The sequence below is a fragment of the Harpegnathos saltator genome, unplaced genomic scaffold, assembly GCF_003227715.2.
Source record: "Harpegnathos saltator strain DR-91 unplaced genomic scaffold, Hsal_v8.6 scaffold203, whole genome shotgun sequence".
Classification (NCBI taxonomy): domain Eukaryota; kingdom Metazoa; phylum Arthropoda; class Insecta; order Hymenoptera; family Formicidae; genus Harpegnathos; species Harpegnathos saltator.
The window spans coordinates 1,624,362-1,642,673 of NW_020229988.1; the positions used below are offsets into that span (position 1 = coordinate 1,624,362).

At 45.3% G+C, this 18,312-nt stretch overlaps 2 protein-coding genes across 2 annotated transcripts; one reads left to right on the forward strand and one right to left on the reverse strand.

Annotated features, from left to right (window-relative positions):
- Positions 1-732: 732 nt before the first annotated feature.
- nopo (TRAF interacting protein no poles) lies at positions 733-3,604 on the forward strand. Its single transcript, XM_011138471.2, has 7 exons — positions 733-953; positions 1,089-1,463; positions 1,644-1,745; positions 1,827-1,928; positions 2,090-2,339; positions 2,693-2,836; positions 2,967-3,604. Exons 1-7 carry the CDS (start codon positions 832-834, stop codon positions 3,072-3,074), a joined length of 1,203 nt encoding a protein of 400 aa, XP_011136773.1. The 5' UTR covers positions 733-831; the 3' UTR covers positions 3,075-3,604.
- Positions 3,605-3,760: 156 nt separating this feature from the next.
- Positions 3,761-7,964, reverse strand: LOC105181596 (calcium and integrin-binding protein 1). The gene is made up of 5 exons (XM_011138472.3): positions 7,722-7,964; positions 6,331-6,433; positions 5,716-5,863; positions 4,528-4,652; positions 3,761-4,087 (listed from the first exon to the last, which is right to left on the reverse strand). Exons 1-5 carry the CDS (start codon positions 7,814-7,816, stop codon positions 3,974-3,976), a joined length of 585 nt encoding a protein of 194 aa, XP_011136774.1. The 5' UTR covers positions 7,817-7,964; the 3' UTR covers positions 3,761-3,973.
- Positions 7,965-18,312: the final 10,348 nt, after the last annotated feature.

Sequence of the window (18,312 nt, forward strand, 5' to 3'; positions counted from 1 at the left end):
ATGTAAAAGTTCTCAGCGTTATCTATTATTACTCTACACTAATAATTAAAGAATTAATAGTTAAGTTTTTGAACAATTCTTGGGACATGGGTGTAAAACCAGAAGGAAATAATTTGAAGGCATTTCCAGAGCGGGAAAATTCAAGGGAAAATTCCTCAAGTTATCTTCGGTATAGCTGAAATAGTCGATACTTTCATGACTCTCAAATTACCCCCAGGCCCCTCGGAACCCCTTTGCCAATATAAAAATTTAGCCAGGGCTGACCGTCTTTAGCCAGAGAGAAGCCTGAAAGCGGCCACGCCGGCGTTTTTGGCGACATGCATTTTGATGACTGATTTTTATGCCATCTGCACCCATTTGTAGTCTTTCTCAACCCGTAATTATAGGCGTAATATACCCACAGGCACGAGACCGCCAGTAAATGGGCGTAGAACGGACACGCATCAAATAGAGACTTTACCGGCAGCGTCTGCAAATGGGCGTAGTCAATGTAATTCCCGGCTACAAATGGGTGTAGATGGCGTTAAAATCAGTCATCAAAATGCATGTCGTCAAAAACGCCGGCGTGGCCGCTCTCAGGCTTCTCTCTGCTTTAGCGTTATCTCGTCAGTGTCGACGGTCCTTATTAATTCTCGTCGGTACATTTAGCCAAGATTCAATCGCGGTGTAACGAATGTAATTCCAACTCAGAAGTGTAGATGGCGCATCAAACAGTCATGAAAATCAATGTTGGAAAAACACCAGGCTTCTCTCTGTATGTACTTTGAAGCAATGTGCGAAGTTGATGAAAAGAATAACATTTGTATCTGTCCGAAGTTTTCAACAGCGTGAATGCATACAATGAATATTGTGTGTGTAATTTGTAGCGAATTACTGGTACCGTCTGATGACGTTTACCACACACCATGTGGACATATTTTTCATTTCCAATGTTTGACAAAGTGGATTGATAGGTAATTTATTGACATTACTAAAGATTTATGTATTTGTTATATACATCCATTGTTTATCAGAAATTGTTACTCTTCATTCAACTGTTGATTACACATGTTACAGACATTATATACTTTTAATAATTATATTTACAGATCAAATACTTGTCCTCAGTGTCGTGAAAAAACAACTGCAAGAGCTATACGCAGAATATACTTCAATTTCTCAAACGATGATTCCAGTGTAACAGATTCTACAGTTTTAATAAGCAAAATTGATTCCCTAAACTTTCAACTGACTCTGACAAAAAAGGAAAACACTGATCTCACAGAGTGCAAAAATAAATTAGAAATGCAAATACTTCCTCTTCAACAAGAAATCAAGCTCTGTGAAGAAAAAATAAAGAGCAAAGACAGTGCAATTCGAGCACTGAAGGAGCAAATTAAATATTGTAAAATACAATGCGCAGATGTAACAGATAAAGATAAACAAATTGAAACATTAAAGCTGAAGTTAGAAAAGTTGCAGAAGTAATTGCTTACTTTATGATATACAAATTTAAGATTATGATCTGTTAAGTTTGCTAGGAACATAGATTGTTCAATACATCAAGAACATTATTGTTCAATATTGTTTAAATAATATAAAAATATCTTTATAGCTATATTTAACATTGTACTCATAAATGCTATTTTTCTGTTTTTTTATAGTGTGCAAACTTTAATAATTGCTTCTACAGATCAAGTAGATGAGATGATGAAGACACATGCAGATTCTTCTACACTACAGACATATATATCAATATTAAAGAGGTATTTTATATTTATATATTATATATAATGTTTGTAGCATTTGCATTGATCGTAGTACAACTGAACTGGTACAAATTTCAGAGAACTTGAAAATAGCATAATCCAGAAAAGACGCTTGAGGGATAAAATATCAGCAAATAACAAGGCATCTATGGAATTGTTAAAAGTTAAAAGTAAGCTAAGGTATACACTGTTTTTATATTAAGTTGTGCTTAAAACTGAAGTGACATCAAGACAAATTTCAATGTTTGAATTGAATCAATTGTGCTTACTATTTTTTGCTATATTAGGCATCGTATTTTGTTTCATATTCATTATTTCCTTGGATTTACATTGTTTTGTAGACAATTGGAAGAAACATTGGAAGAGCAAGAGAAAGAAAATATAAGTTTGCAGAGTAAACTTCTTAACATTCAAACTGCTACACTTAACTGTAAATGTGATAAAATAGCTGCACAAGAGAAAGAATGCCTAAAAGAAAAGAAGTATAATTCCAAGAAGGTACTCGACATCGTGGAAACAGAGCATATATCAAACACATCAAATTCTTGTAGTAACACATCTTTGAGTGATATCGAGATTATTACGACTGCAGTAAGTAAACTAAAACTTATCAACACTAGAATAAGAAAAGGATTAGTTAACAAGTTGTATGTGACATTTCCTTTTGTTACATACTCTTGTCCAAAATTAACACGTGAGTCGCACACACAGTTGCAATATTTTATTCGGAATCGAAATAATGAATGAATATATATCAGTATATGTGGGACACTTTTGATATAATATTTACTGAATTATATCTGGTGACTTTTCACCAGATAGTGAAAAGAATTGATATCTCGTTTCACCTTCTGAAGCGGATCGACGCATGTGGTATTGAAGATTTAGAATATCGAAGACATAACACACATCTCAAGTTTGCGATGTATCAATAATTATTGTAGGATAACGCGGAAAATACGCCACAAAATATAAAATCACAAGGCTTCTTTTCGATGACACAACGCAGTATCAAGAGAATTGGTAGCGGCATAGCAACAGTACCTTCGATACTTGCGAAAAAGCCAAAGATGGATGAAGTAAGCAAGGTAATTACTGCTCGGTTTAGCCATTAACTAAATACTTTTTACCATACGTATATATTTGGTATTACTCGTGCGTGAATAAATATAAATATAAAAAATTTTTTTTTAATATTTATTTTCACACGTAATTTAGAAAGCTGGTAGCAGTGACGTGACTTTCGACGGCTTCGGTGGACATGCTAAATACGATAAATTTCCTAAGTCGCTTCAAAACCAGCACGCAAAAAAAAGTCAGAGATAAAATAAAAGTGTAAAAAACGAAAAGAACATTGATACTGGTGGCAATCAAATCTCAATGGTTTGCTACCAAGATAATAGTTCCTAAATCTAATAATGAAGTTGGCAAAAACATATACTGATTCTATCGTGGTGCTGCCTTGATATCAAAGATGTGAATGTAGAGATATACTCAAGTATGAAAGCAAATATGGCTACTTGAGTGCAATGCTAGGACAAAGCAGCATTCCTGTGCAGAGCGGAATAATGTAGTGATAGCAATTTTAAACTAATAAAAGATACTAAATACGAAACTCTCTCTAAAAGAGGATGCATTTATTTGCAATATCCAGTGAAAATCACTACAAGACAGTGCCACATTGTGATTGTCTGTGGACAAGGGTTGTCGGACGCTCCAAAATATTCAAACTACATAATGACGTTATAAAACTCCACGCATTAAAAAAAGAAACAACAACGCTTCGAAATACTCGTTTAACGTTAAACGGACCGCATGTCATCTTAACAGCAAGTTGCGAGTTTTAAAACTGGCGATGAAAATTTCAAGCAAGGAACTTTGAAAGGATAGTTACAATGCGCCTGAAGTCTCTTGCGATGCACCGAGTATTTACGGAGTAAAACACAGGCTAAATAATGATGTATATTTATTAAATAATTAATTTAATTGACAATATTTTTTAATAAACTTCAATAATATAGTAAATACTTTTTTTCCGTTTGTATGTAATGTTTTGTATATGTGATTATTAAAATCATTTTTATAAATTTGCCATCCACTTTAGTCTCTCCCGATGCACAAGAAATAATATAATATGCAAGTGCATAAAATTTTCTTCGCTCTCTTTTTACAATATCTTATTGAACGACGCAGTTTTATTTTTTTCAATGTTCCCCTCTGTGAATCTATAAAACTTTAAATTGAAACGTATGTGCGAAATCGGGCATTTTGGAGATCATGTGTACAAATTCTTGTAGCACTATGCTACCTGATCCAACGAGATCCATTTCCCGCAGGATCTGAAACAACGGATACATTGTAGACGATTATGAATCATTGTAATCGGATGCTCATCGTGATTCCGCGAGAAATGCACGAGTTGAAAGGAACCGGCGGAAATATTTCGGAGAGCAAAGAGGATATTGGGATATTTTTCTCTCTTCAATTCTACCTGCGGCACAAAACAGTTTGCTTTTCTTTTAAAAAGAGCGAATAGAGAGGAATCCGACGATTTTAAGAGCAATTCCCGGTTTCGATTGATTGGGAATACAATTTCACGGAATTAATTTCTCCTCGCAGCAACCAGTTCCTTTCAATCCGTCTACTTTTTGCCACGGAACCAACAACGGCCACCGGAAATTTGCTGCGATAGAAAAGCCTCGCTACGGCAAAAGGATTAATCGCTTCCCGATTTCATCCTTTGTAGCTGCGCCGAGGACGCGCAGGAATGCACACTGACCATTCGCGCTATGTCTTGCGCGTGTTGCGGATCGATTCGGTCCTGTCCGCGTTCATCTGTACCAGTCAGCCTCTGCACCGTCTCGATCAGATCGTTAAGGGAGATTTCATTGTCGCCATCGAAATCTGAAAATGAAGACAACGTGGCTATTGTTTGTGTCACGAAATTTTTATGCAGCCGAGCGTTGCGTGTGTTTGCGCGCACAACGAATAAGTTTGTATCGCGAAACGTGTCAAAGAGGGCAAATTATCGCAAAGTATGACGAATGACAGTGACGATAGAAAATAGTCGTCGCAAAGAGTTAATTATTTCTGAGAGAGAGAGAGAGAGAGAGAGAGAGAGAGAGAGAGAGAGAGGGAGAGAGGAAGAGAGGATCTGGTTTTTCAAAATATACCTGAAATAATTAATTTCAAGGAAACGCGATTATCCCGTCGTTGATGAAATTTGAAAATTATCGCTTCGAAATTGTTACAATGTGTACAATATGCATAATAAACTACGTTGCACCGTCCGCATCGATGTGCATAATTTTTCGCGAATTTTTGTTCAAAATTCCGTAAAACGTGGAAAATATGGAATTTAATTTCGCGTTGCACTTCAGTCCTCGTCAGATTGTGTCACATTGCATAGTACTAAAATAAACGGCATTTATCGCAAATTGGCGGGACCGAATCTGAAAATTGAACGGCAGGAAGTAACGAATGAAAATCAGCCAAGTGTCGCTTGATTTCACGAATAACACGGCCCGGTTTATCTTCAGTGCAGTTTACCGTAGAAACCTACCGGGCCTTTAAGTTTGTCAGCGTAGACTTGTCACAATTTGCTAAAGGTGTTTCACACGTTTTCGGTGCGGTATGCGTTGCTTCGCAAATAGCGCGAATATATCGCGAATACTAACAACGCAATCCCCTCCTTCCCCCGTGATACTAAAGTACGACATTATAGCACGGAGATACACGATAATATGCCACTCGGCGCTACGCGTCGAGGCGCTTTTTCCTACAACTTAAATAGCAGAATTTTATGCTTGTGTTTTTGACGACTGAAGTATTGTCCGGCGGGCACGTTTAATGAGCGCGTAGGATAGTAGCGGACCGCGGCCGGCAAATATTTGCCGGGACAAAAGTTAGAGTTTCGCGCACACACGCAAAAGGCTGGATGCAGATTGAATTCCGTTCGCGAGCTTACCGAAAATCTCAAAAGCCCATGCAGCCCGGATGCCCCGAGGACAATTCGCGGAGAAGGCCGAGCAGAGGTCGAGGGTGTCCTCGAAGCTCAAACATCCGTCCCGTTGCGACGAGAACACCCGATATATCGAGTCGCGGAACGGATTGCACTGGAAAAATGCGCTCGCCTCAACTCTCCGGAATGCACTTGCAAATCAGTCAGGATGATTCTACTCTCCGAATAATCATGTCCATCGAGCCTTAACGAACAGGTTTTCATCGCGATGAGGTCGGTCGGATGGGATTCAAAGATATTTTATATTACGAAGAACACGGGGCTCGGCATCGTTCGTCGCGTCGCACTTCGTCATCATTCGCGCAAAGAAATTGCTGGCTCGCAGGGAAAAAATGTTAGCAGCTTACCGTCGCTTAAGAAGGATTTATTGCAGCGCGATATACATGATGTTTTGAACTAACGGAAGTTGCGCACTGCGATAATCCAAAACAGCGAGGCGCTGTTGTTTGCCGTCGAAAGTTTGGACGGTGTTCTTTCGAACGATATTAGTCCGCTCAGTGTGTTGTGTGACTTTGGGCAGAATGTTAAAAAAATAATAATAATAATAAACGAGCGACTCACGCGAATCTGCGGGAGAACCTTGTCGATTTGCTCCGCGGGAAAGCGATAGTGCAGATTTTGCTTCAGCTGTTCTGGCTCTAAATCGCTAAGGAGTTTGTAAATTCTGAAAAACATCAGAGTTGATCAGCCGAGTCGATCAGTTTTCGCTGCTTGAATTCGTACTCGCGAGATTGTCCCAGAGCTTGCATGTAAGTCGCACGCGGACAATTATTGGATCGTTCAAAAAGTCATTGCGTTTAGAGATGGCTGTTGGCCAAGTTTTACTTTATTACTTCCGAAAAGGAACGCTGTGCAGGCTTGTGAAAAGTTGTATAGAGTTTATGGCAAAGAAGCCCTAAAAACCGCCAATGTTAATATTGGTTTGCTCGTTTCCGTTTTGGTGACTACAGTGTGAAAGATGCATCTCGCTCAGGTCGGCCACCGGAGGTTGATGGTGATAAAATAAAGGTATTGGTTGAAGCTAATCGACGTTTCTACCATTCGTGAGCTCGCTGAGCGCTAAAAATATCGATTGGGAGCGTTTACCTTAATTTCAAACAACTTGGTTACGTCAGTAAGCTCGATGTTTGGGTCCCGCATGAACCGAAAGAAGTTCATCTCATAAAACGCATAGACATCTGCGATCAACTTCTGAAACGTGAACAGTCCGACCCATTTCTGAAACGTATGATTACTGGCGATGAGAAATGAGTTGTCTACAACAATGTGAAGCGAAAGCTATCGTGGAGCAAGCGCGATGAGCCGGCTCAAAACACATCGAAAGCAGATATCCACCAGAGAAAGGTGATGCTCTGAATCTGGTAGGATTAGAAGGGTGTGATGTTTTTCGAGTTTTCTTACCAAAGAATGCTACGATCAATTCGGACATGTACTGTCAACAGCTCAACAAATTCAACGAAGCAATAGCAGAAAAGCGGCCAGAATTGATAAATCGCAAAGGCGCAAAGGCTCCCATCATGACAACACACAACTGACCACACACAAGTTTGATGACTCGCGAAAAATTGTCGGAGCTTGCATGGGATGTGTTGCCTCATCCACCGTATTCGCCAGACCTTGCACCGTCAGACTACTATTTGTTTCGGTCCTTGCAAAACTCCTTGAGTGGATAAACGTTCGCTTCGAATAACGCGCTATCGAAAGGCACTTGGTTCAGTTCTAAGCTGATACAGATAGGAAGTTTTTCGAGAATGGGATCATGAAGCTTACCGAAAGATGGCAAAAGGTCATCGAACGAAAAGGGCAAAATATCATTGATTAACGTTCATTCTTCGTATAAAATAAACGCTCTTGAAAATCACCGGAAGAAACGCAATGATTTTTTGAACAACCCAATTACCCAAATTACGATGTTTTCGCGGTATACACGTGTCGAGCTCTCTCGCACTCACCGCCGAACTTCATTCTTGCACAAGTACGTCAGCTCGACGTACTCGTCGACAGCCTGTCTCGAAAGAACGGAACCACTGGAACCCCAATTGCCCATAGCGCAACTTTCACTTGACACGTCGACGGCCTGTCCAAGCTGGTCGACACACTTATCGCCTCTCAGCGATAACGCACGTTTTATTTTCTCAGTGCGCGGCAGAAAACAGAAAAAAATCAGTCCGCGAGATAACCGCGGAAGCGACCGGCTGCACCTTCCGCTCGAGAACTGTCGAGTGATCACTCGGTAGCTGTCGCATGTCGTATCCAACAGGTGATTAGATTAGATTCACGGTAGTTAGCGTCGAGACTGTTAATGTCGTTTAAAATTGATCAAATATTACGCCAACGGGAACCGATATCGATACCGTTAATTTCATACGCGGGAACGTTCGAAACTGCTCAACGGCTCAATGACGTTTATGGTAATGCCGTAACATAAATCGAAGCGTCGTATTTACAAGCGTAATTTATGGAGCGGTGGAATTACCGGTGGCAATTTGTTATCTGGCGAATATGCCAAAAATTGATAATTCCGTACATGTCGGCGTACATTGGAGAGAGAGAGAGAGAGAGAGAGAGAGAGAGAGAGAGAGAGAAATGTTTGCACGAACGAAACTATTTTTTGGTGAAACACGAACGATACAGAAATTCCAGGTCGGCTTGTCAGGATTCGGCCGGGACAATCAACATTTCTGCTTGACTCGTGCAGAATTCTGATATTTTCGGTCGAAGTTTCTGGGTAGTTTCTGTTTCACCAGAAAATTCGTTCACTCAGCCAGACATTTTTTTTCCGCGCGGAACAGGACATTTAATGCTCTCGACTGATAACAATTTCACATAAAGCTCATAACGGGGAATTCCGCACGAGAATTTCCGACTCGCTATTCCGCAACGAACGATTTTCCACTCTCCACGTTGGCAACTTTGCCGGCCCAGTTGATCGTCGATTAGCTCAATCAGAATTCGCCGAGAGTGATCGTCCGGGGTGAGCCGAAAAAGCCGGGGTGCGCGCGCGTTGTTCAACGCGGCGGAAATAATAATCCGACTGCGCGAGCGATCGAGTTCGCGACGGCGGCGCTTTAATTAGTTGCTTAACCAGGCTCGCGTGCTCCGTGCGGGTCGGTTCATTAGCCCGTCTTGAGACGAATGCATATTCACGAGGTGCGTAAATAAAGCAGCGCGCGAGCGCGCAGGCGGGAATTTATATATTCAAGCTGCGTCCGCGCGCGGCGCGCGGCTTCGCGGCGGGCGAGGCCGCTTAGAACGAACGCGGTGCGCGGCGCGCAAACGCTTAAACGCGATTACACGCGGAACGCGCGGAATTTCGGCGCGAACTTTAATTAGATCGTTAGCGGCGGTTGATCGTTGATTGGAAAACGCACAGATCGCGCGATTTGCGCGCTCGTCGAGAGAGCGACCGAGGGATTTGCAGTGCGCGTAAGAGGCGCGAGCGCTCCGGAAGACCGCGCGCCCACCCTCCGTCGAGAGGGTGGCTGCGCTCCGATTAATATCACAGCCCGGCACCGCAGCCGAGAATACAAGGGGGAACATGTGAATTAGCCGAGTCGCGGCGTCACGTGCCGACGCCGCCCATTGAAACCGAGTCGGCTGGGTGTACTCGAGCGCGACTGGCTGAACTCAAATATTGGAGATTGCAAGTCAGACACCTTGCGGCGCATCGAGACACTCGTCGACACCAAGCTCGAGCCTTGTCCGGGCTAATGGAGCCCGCCGTAACATGTAATAACCTTACTTTAGTCCTGGCTCAGTTGGTTCTTCGATAGTTCAGCCTATCCATGGACTAACGATGAAGGCTATCCCGAGCAACAAATTGTTAGGACCATCTTCATGAAGTATAAGGCCCGGTAAGGCTGAAAATAGGATGCTCTAAAAAGGGCTGCTTCATTACCAGACCCCGAGATGGATCCTTTTAGGGTTTCCTTAGATTTTACGAAATAAGACTTTGATAAGGAAAACTGATGAGAACCTTAGAAGGATTTTTTTAGGGATGCCTTAGATCGAATAAATAAGGCTTTGATAGCGAAAGCTGATGAGGGCTTAGAAAGGGTTAGAAGGATTTATTAGGGATGTCTTAGATTTCACGAAATAACACTAACATGAAAAACTGGTGTAGAAGGATCTTTTAAGGATGCTTTAGATATACTAATCAAGTTATAGAAAATTAATAAGATCTGAAGGGTGTAATAAAATTGGCGTAGTTTAGTTCATATTGTTTTAGTAGGTACACTCTATCTGGTTCTTTTAAAGAACTTTTTAATTATACCGCAATTAAAAACGAATTTCATTAGTTTTGTTAGTTGTCATATTCATTAGTCTTTTCCAAGGATTTTTCTAGTATTGCCTTTATTTTGAGATGCAGCAAACTTTAATAAAAATAGTGGCAGGAGTTTTATGTGTAAAGAATGCTATATTTTATTGCAAAGTATGCTATATTTTTAAAATATAAAGTTCTTGTTGTGTAACTATGTACTAACAAGGTTATGAAGAAATTACAGTCTAAATTTCTTGGAATGAAAAGAATGAATATTTTTACTCAAGCAATAATAAAATTATGTCCTTATAAGGCTCTATTAATATTGCCTTATAAGGTCCTTATAATATTGCCTTATAAGGACCCGTTAATCCATTTGTTACACATCTTGTAGAGTCCTTGTGTTTCTATCCCTACTAGAGCCCGATTAACGTTAGAGAAAAATAATCAGGCTCTTACCAGAGCTCTGTTAATTTTTCTACTCGTGATGTTATTCGGAGACCTTCTTTTGGATTGTTTTAAATAGCACCTTGAATCTTAAACAGCTTCCGGAATAGCGCCCTAAACGACGTATTAAATGAAACTCGTTTGTCCTGAAATTCGCATATGAAATTTTCCGATTCCGATTTGGATATTATTTTTTGTTTCGAAGAACGGGCAAATTCGCAACTTTGAGACAACGGCCGTGCTGACGATGACTCGACGTGCCGTCGTCGCGTCGCGGCGAAATTTTATCCCTTAAACGGCAGTGTTTTGTCTTGTAACAATTATAAAAGAATCTCACGATTCCGCTGCGCCCTAGAAGTCGCCCTGCGTCGTCGCAACGTTACCGTAAAACGCTCGCGCATTGTCGGCCACCGATCGGCGACGATTGGCGACTAACCGCGCGGTCATATCGCGGCAATTACATTCGCGGCACGATTTCCGACGCACAGTGATACACTGATTGCAGTATTGCGCCCCAAGTGCGGGTTGCCTATCGGGGGGCATGATCATCCCTCTCCTGCGCTATAAAACAATTAACGCGCTCGCCCGCCACGCGAATTAACGCGATTCGCGCTGAGTCCGCGCCGCGCCGCGCGCGATCTCCCTTTCTCGCCCTCTCTTCCCGACCCTCGTCGCCCGCCGCCCGCCGCCGGCCTCCTGTTTGCGCACAATACGGCACAATCCGGCTGTGTTCAGACCCTGTGTCGCGAAAGTTGCGCGGTCAGTGCATATTCACGGATACGTCAGCGACGCGAATCACGCGCGTGTCGCGTTGCGTCGCTGCATACGTAATCGGGCGTCGCGTCGCGTCGCGTCGCGTCGCCCTCGCGTCGCACCTTCCACGCGCGCACACGCACGCACGCACGCACGCACGCACGCACACACACGCACACGCGCTCCTCTGTCATTCATCTTGCGATTTTTATCAGGCGTCCGCACGTTGCGGCGCCGCCCGCTTGATGGCGAAATGAACTTTCCGTCGTGATAATCGCGAGGCGCCGCTTAACGCAGCGGAATGCAAAATGCGGGGGTGAAACGAGCGTAAAGCGGCCCCAGGAGGGTTGTCGTGATTTCGCTCTTGCTGTCTCTGCGTGAATGCGTCGAACGCTTCTCATCGTGAGACTCATCGAGTTTCACGAGCTCGGTTGCGAAAGCACCGCTTGTTTCTCAAGTTGGAAGAAATTTGTAGACTCGGCGATCTGACGTTTTGCGCGGGCGGCTAATGATGAACAAGTTCGACGCCGAAGATTTCTATCGGTACAGAACAACAACAGCGGAACCCGAAGGAATCCGCTATTCGGAGCGAGCGGAATTTCAAAGAAATAAACTCCCTTCCACCCCTGCGAAATTATCAGAATTCGATATCGAAGATATCACGAGGAAAGGCTTCGGAAGAGGGATCGATATTTCACTCAATTAAATTCGATTAATTACCTTGAAGTAGAGTGTCAAGACTATCATGTGGGAGGGCAGTGTTTCGTTGCAGCAAACTAATACGCGAAAACAGCAACCGGCTACATACATTAAAACAACAAGTCTCTCTCACTCCCCTTCACCTCCCTCTCTCTCTCACTCTCTCTCTCTCTCTCTCTCTCTCTCTCTCTCTCTCTCTTTCCGGTAACCATCCGGGTACCATCGGCTCCGAGGGCCGAGTGTTCCAATCAGCCGCGAGCGCGTCCAGCGCAACATTATCCATCCAAACGTGAAACGCGCGTAAATAAAGTCCGCCGCGGCTGAATAAACGTCAGCGGTACAACCCGCGGAAGTACAGCGCGTTGCAAAAGTGCATTTACAGACTGGACCCCCTCGATGTCCCGTGTCGACGGGCCTCTCATGTGGGAGATAGGGGTTGGGCGGCGACGGGGACGACTGCTGAACAACGGCGAAGAGGCGCGCCGGCAGTGGCATTATTGCGCAATTAACGAGGGAGGCAAAACGCGGCCTCGCTGTAACGAGGGTTGGGACTCGCGAAAACTGGCCAATAATTATTACACGACTTTGCGAAGCGATTATTGTCCCAGTTCGACGAACAGGGGAGGGACGGGCGAGCGACAGGGGCGAGAGGGCGAGAGGGGGCGAGAAGGGAAGAGAAGAGACACGGTGGGAGGGAGGATTGGACCGGGGGGTCGCTTTGCGGATAATGGCTGCGCTCGAGAGGTCATGTGAGCCTGACGTTCCAGCATGTCAACAGCAACTATGCATCATCGAATGTCTGCCGCACGTAAACGCCTGTCTCCTCCTTCCCTCCGCTCGCCCAGCCCTGTGCCCCTCTTGGGACCGTTTCTGCTCCAACTCCGACGGCCCTTCCCCTCCCGCCCGCCCGCGCCGCCGAGCCCCCTTTGCCGCCGTGTGACCGAGAATCAGACATACGGGCTCGTTTATTATAATAAGCGGCGACGGTCAAATGAACCCTCGTTAACCGTGAAATATCGATTCCCCGTCCAGGTGTGTGAACCCTCGTCGCCGTCGCGGATTCGTCTTGGGGAACTTGCGAGCTCGTCATAGTTGCCTAATTCGACTGGGCCTCGATTTTTCCGAGGCGAGACTGCCAAGCACGATTGGGGGGGTGAAAAATGCCGAAAGAGAAAAGAAAGAAAAGAGAGAAAGATGGCCAGCATGGCCGATGTCGCTCCTCTGGAAAGTCCATTCCAGTGTTCCATTCCATAATTTAAAAAATAGCGTATCTATCAATTTTGATCACTGACGCATCCAAGAGATAACGTTACGATGTCGTTTAGCGTGCTGGAAGGGTGACTCCCCGTTCCTTACCTTTTTAGCGGCGGCTAGACGCCCGACATCTTTGTAAGCTCGTAACGGCCCGCTGTGTCACAATTGGCGTACTCTCGTGTAATTCTCCCTCCCTTGAAATAGCGCGACACGGGGACACGGACAAGGCTCTCTCCGTAAGAGAGCTCGCTCAGGCTCTCCGTAATCCATTCCGAAAATGTCACGAGTACGCAAACGCGCCAGGCTGCGCGTCTCGCCGATGCGAGGCGACGATAATTCCGCTCGCGGGGCGGGGGGGTAGCCCGCGCTCGACATCCGCTCGCCTTTTTCTCGCCGCGGCAATTTTGTGTCGACGCCACTGGCGGTTCGCATAAATCCCGCTTGCAGTCTATGCATCACTCGGAAATAGACACCGAGTCGGGCGAGCCGTAGATCGCCCGGGTTGCTCTTGACACTACATCGTCGTCGTAATAACAATTCATTTTCGGCAGCGGCATGATTTCGCCGGGAACGTGACCGCACTGCATACGTTGCTCTCAAGGGCGAGTGGTAATGTCGGCGGGAACGTGCGAGGGTCGGGGGCGAGACAGGTGGGGGGAGGGGGTGGGGGGACGCGGGGACTAACGTGCGGTTACTCGTGTGCCGCGCTGCGAAATTACTTTAAATTATGGAGAATGGAGGTTGAGAGAAGAGATTGGGAAGTGCGGCACGTTTCTTGCTGGCCGGCTGCACCCGTCCCGGCAGAAGGAGAAATAGGGGAAAAAAGTTAATGCTCTTTCCCTCTTATACTCGTTCCTCCATTTTCGCCACTCTCTCGCTCTCCCTCTTTTTTTCTTCTCCCTCCCTCTCTCTCTCTCTCTCTCTCTCTCTCTTCCTCGTCTTCGGCTCTTTTTCTTCCCGCATTCCGCCGTATACTCGTTGCTCTCCGTCGTTCCTCCATTTTCATCACCCTTACACCTTTGACCCCTCTGTCCTTTTCCCTCCCCACCTCTTTCTCTCTCTCTCTCTCTCTCTCTCTCTCTCTCTCTCTCTGCACGAGGTTCGTTTTTTAGTCGAGCCTTTTCTCTTGCTCATCTCGCTCTCGTTCCTTTATTCTTAGTCTCTTTTCACCCCTGTGTACCGTCTTGCTTCGTATTTATGTATACACCCCCCCCCATTCCGCTTCCTCCTTTTAGTCTCTTATATTTTAATTTCTGCTCAACGTCAACATGCAGCGGTTGAATTCTCGCGAGAATATTCTCCCCGTCTCATTACGCAGTTTTGCCTCGAAAACGACAACGAAATTGGCCGAACGTTTCAGCCAACAACCCCTGCGGATACCTCTCGACAAGGACAAAAATATATCCGCCGCGCTTCGCAATTTATAAACATCGGTCCATTTGGTTCGCATCACACACACGTTAAAATCTACCAAGACCGCGCGCATCTCCATAATTCGCGCGAAGATTCTCATAATTCCTTTTTCACTCCAACTTTTGTAGCGCGTTTTACTTCTTCGATTCTCTAGAGTGAATAAATTGCGTTCTCTCCCCCTACCGCTCTCTCTCTCTCTCTCTCTCTCTCTCTCTCTCTCTCTCTCTCTCTCTCTCTTGTTCTCTCTCTCTCCCTGTCTGTTTCCAACCCTCGCGCACTTAGCTCCCTACATAGCCGTACGCATGTGCACCCCCGCGTAAAGTGCAGCCCCAAGCCGGTTGCATATCTCCACGCCAGGAATTGGAGTGGATGGCGAACGTGGGTACAATAGTTCGCATTGTATTGGATCTAGCCGAGTGATAGGCCCCTCTCTCGGCCTCCTCCCTCCCTCCCGCCCTCCGGCTCACCCACCCCGCGCCTCACCCTCTCTCGCTTCCTCTCGCCTCGCGTCGCGTCTCACTTGCCTCAACCCCTTCATATGCCCACCCTCCTATCGTATCTCATTTTCTGAAGGCCCGGCGTGAGCGCGTATTGTACCGCGCGCTATGCCCAAATCTCGCTATCTATCGCCATTGCGGCCAACTGCGTCGCTTCTGCCGTTTTGTGCCCTTTCAGCCGCGCTTTGGTTTAAGTGCGGCGTGCATCGCAAGCGGATTCGCTGGACGCATTCTGCGAAGAACGGCCATACCTCGTAACGATCGCAGCGCGATCCTCGCGCGATCACCGGCACCGTCGATATCACCGCGGAGTTATTCTCCATTCGTTGGAAGTGGATAGGGAATGTCCTTTTGATCCGCCCGATAAAATTCCGGCACACCGACTAATCCTTAGCTAAACCGTGCGAATATATTTTATCCTCATCCGCGTCGTAAATCGGGAAGAGCGTAATCCTTCGAAAATGATCAAAGACGACCCTCGCAGATTATTTAATTTACAGATACGTGAAATATTGAAATATTTGCTCTCATTCTGCAGACGTTTGCGTCAGTGCCGCATGTTTCAAAAAAATATAAAGAGGAGAATTTATCTACCACATCTCATCTTTATCTGGCCAATTTTTCTTTTTTTAAATCGTCTAAACACAACACTGAATATCACAGAAGGATGGACCTTATGGATGGACGACGAAACATCAGGAGCGGTAAGAAGGATTCGCTCTCCTCGACTGTTATTATCGACGCGCAAACTTGGAAACCCTCTTCTCTCGCGTCGCGCGCGTCAGGGGTGTTAATTTTTAACACAGTGTCCCGCGCGGATGCAGCCGCGTAGTCGTCAACCCGAAGCGCGTTCCCGCGCGAAAGAGCGCGCGACGGCTAAATACCGATGAAGCATCTGCGAGAAATAATCGTCCGCGCTGATTAACGTCGCGAACAACATGTCAAGCGTGCGGCGCGAATCCGGGCCATTGTGAACATCTGAATATCCGCGAGGCATGCGAATTCCCATATCTGATTGCGCGCGGATAGACTCGGATCTCATTTCCTGAGTACATCCAAGTATTTCATATATGGGACGCACGCGCGCTCCGGGCGAATGTTTCACTCGCGCACTCGCTATAATGCGCAGCACACAACGTGATATTTTGTTATCTTACACCAGGTGCTTCTCGCTAATGCTGTTTATTTTTCCGAAATAAATAGTTTTGCCGCGCCGGGCTGCGCTGCGGAATAATTCGGCGCGGTCCTCTAATTCCTAGCAATTCGTCCTTTAACCCTTTGAGACACGTATTTTTCAGAAAATCCGGATCATATGAAAATTTATATACGGGGTTTGTGGGGTCGCTGATGACGAATCCGTTATCAGATTTTCGAAATTCAGGATGGCGGGTCCAAGATGGCAGACTCAAAAATAAAAAATCGCGATAATTTCGGTGACAATGAGTTTTGGACCTCGAATTCGTAATCAGCGACCTTAAAAGCTAACCAAAGTACAATTTCAGCTAATCATATAAAAATTTTATGATCCGCCATCTTGGAAAATAAATTTTAGAATTTGGACCTCAGATTCGTAATCAGCGAGCTCAAAAACTAACCAGAGTACAATTTTAGCTAATTTTATATACATTCTATGATCCGCCATCTTAAATCCGCCATCTTGGAAAATTAATTTTGGAATTTGGATCCCAGATTCGTAAGCATCTTAAAATCATTCAGTTGTTGCCAGATTTATCTTCCTACCCCTTATGTTTATGATATATGCCAAAGCTGTTTAACTACAGGAAATTTTGATGAGAAGATTTTAGGTAAATGAATTCGGGATATAAAGGGTTAATTAGTATCGAGGAGCCACCGCTCTCGCGGTGGCAATTTGCGTGAGATGCAAGTTTTTGCGATTGCGCTCGACACGCTGGTGGAAACGAGTTCGATAACTCGCCTCATCTTGCGCAATTCGCAATTACACGTGGGAAAAATATGCCGCCGAAACGAGGCGGTAATCCGGCTGCGGGTAAACGAACGGTGCGTTTGAAAATTCGTCCCGTCCCCGATAATTTATCGCCACCCTCGCGACCCCCGTTGAACCACCCCTTCCTCGCCTAAATACGCGGATTTGAGTAATCGGACCCGCGTATGTCACGGTGATCCCAATAACGGCACGCGCGCAGATAATTTGCTGCATTAGTATCGTACAGCGTGTACGAGCCCGTTTCATATAATTAGGCACATGATCGGACGCGGCAAACACGCAATTATGGATTATTCGTTCCGGCGTGTAATGATACGCAAATACAAGTAAGCCGTGTGCGCGACGGGACGCAAGGAAAAGGACGCAACTGTAATCTTTCGCAGCGTGCGCTTCGTTTCATATTCCTGACCCCGGAAGAGTCGCGCAGCGCAAGAATTTACTCATTCATCTCCGCGTCATTTTTCCATGTTTTCCATTTTTATCGCTTAATTGTGGAATTTATCATTCATTCGTGCAGTTTTTTGACAACTCTTGTCCGTCGATGATGACGCGCGTACGACACGCAGGAGGATATTAAAGCGCTCGTGGAAACTCTCTCACAGACCTGCTCTTTCTTTCTCTCCCTCACTCTCTCTCTCCCTCTCTCTCTCTCTCTCTCTCTCTCTTTCTCTCTCTCTCTTTCTCTTTCTCTCTCTATCCGGTCTATTGACCGGACGTCGAAATAGAAACCGGCTGACGACTCGAGGACACAAGGACAAACGAAATTTCACGAAGAGTCCCTGAAAAATGGAATTACGGCGAAACCGTGTTCTCGTCGAAAAAGAGGATAGGGAATTAAACGGCCTTCGAACACGGCCCAAATAATTGATGCACGTCAATTAGATTTGTCAGGCCAATCGTCGTAATTAAATCAACAGGAACGCGAGGCATGAGCACGTACACATAACTGTCAATGGCCGCGCACGCGCGCGCGTACACGCACACACACACACACGTACCTTTGCGTGCGGCGCGACTGCGCCGTATCCGGCTATATTCGAGGGTCCACGCTACGTGAAATTTAAATTTCTCCAATACGGACACCGATAATCCCGTTGATTCGCCGAAACTGCCGTCAATTTGTGCCGCACTTTTCCGCCAACAGTTGACTATCTCGTCGGGCTGGCGCAATCATTACGCTAGCAATTGTCGGTCGCGCGCGGATGAATATCGCGGATCAATTCCGGCGTCTTTGCCGAAAATTCACTCGTTCG

What these genes read in the sequence shown, in the direction of transcription:
- nopo (XM_011138471.2), top strand. Translation starts at nt 832, where the DNA reads ATGCATACAATGAATATTGTGTGTGTAATTTGTAGCGAATTACTGGTA. An exon ending in AAGTTAGAAAAGTTGCAGAA is followed by an intron (nt 1,464 to 1,643) that starts GTAATTGCTTAC and finishes GTTTTTTTATAG; the next exon opens with TGTGCAAACTTTAATAATTG. An exon ending in TATATATCAATATTAAAGAG is followed by an intron (nt 1,746 to 1,826) that starts GTATTTTATATT and finishes TACAAATTTCAG; the next exon opens with AGAACTTGAAAATAGCATAA.
- LOC105181596 (XM_011138472.3), bottom strand. Translation starts at nt 7,816, where the DNA reads ATGGGCAATTGGGGTTCCAGTGGTTCCGTTCTTTCGAGACAGGCTGTC. An exon ending in TGCAAGAATGAAGTTCGGCG is followed by an intron (nt 6,434 to 7,721) that starts GTGAGTGCGAGA and finishes GATGTTTTTCAG; the next exon opens with AATTTACAAACTCCTTAGCG. An exon ending in ATGGGCTTTTGAGATTTTCG is followed by an intron (nt 4,653 to 5,715) that starts GTAAGCTCGCGA and finishes CTTCATTTTCAG; the next exon opens with ATTTCGATGGCGACAATGAA.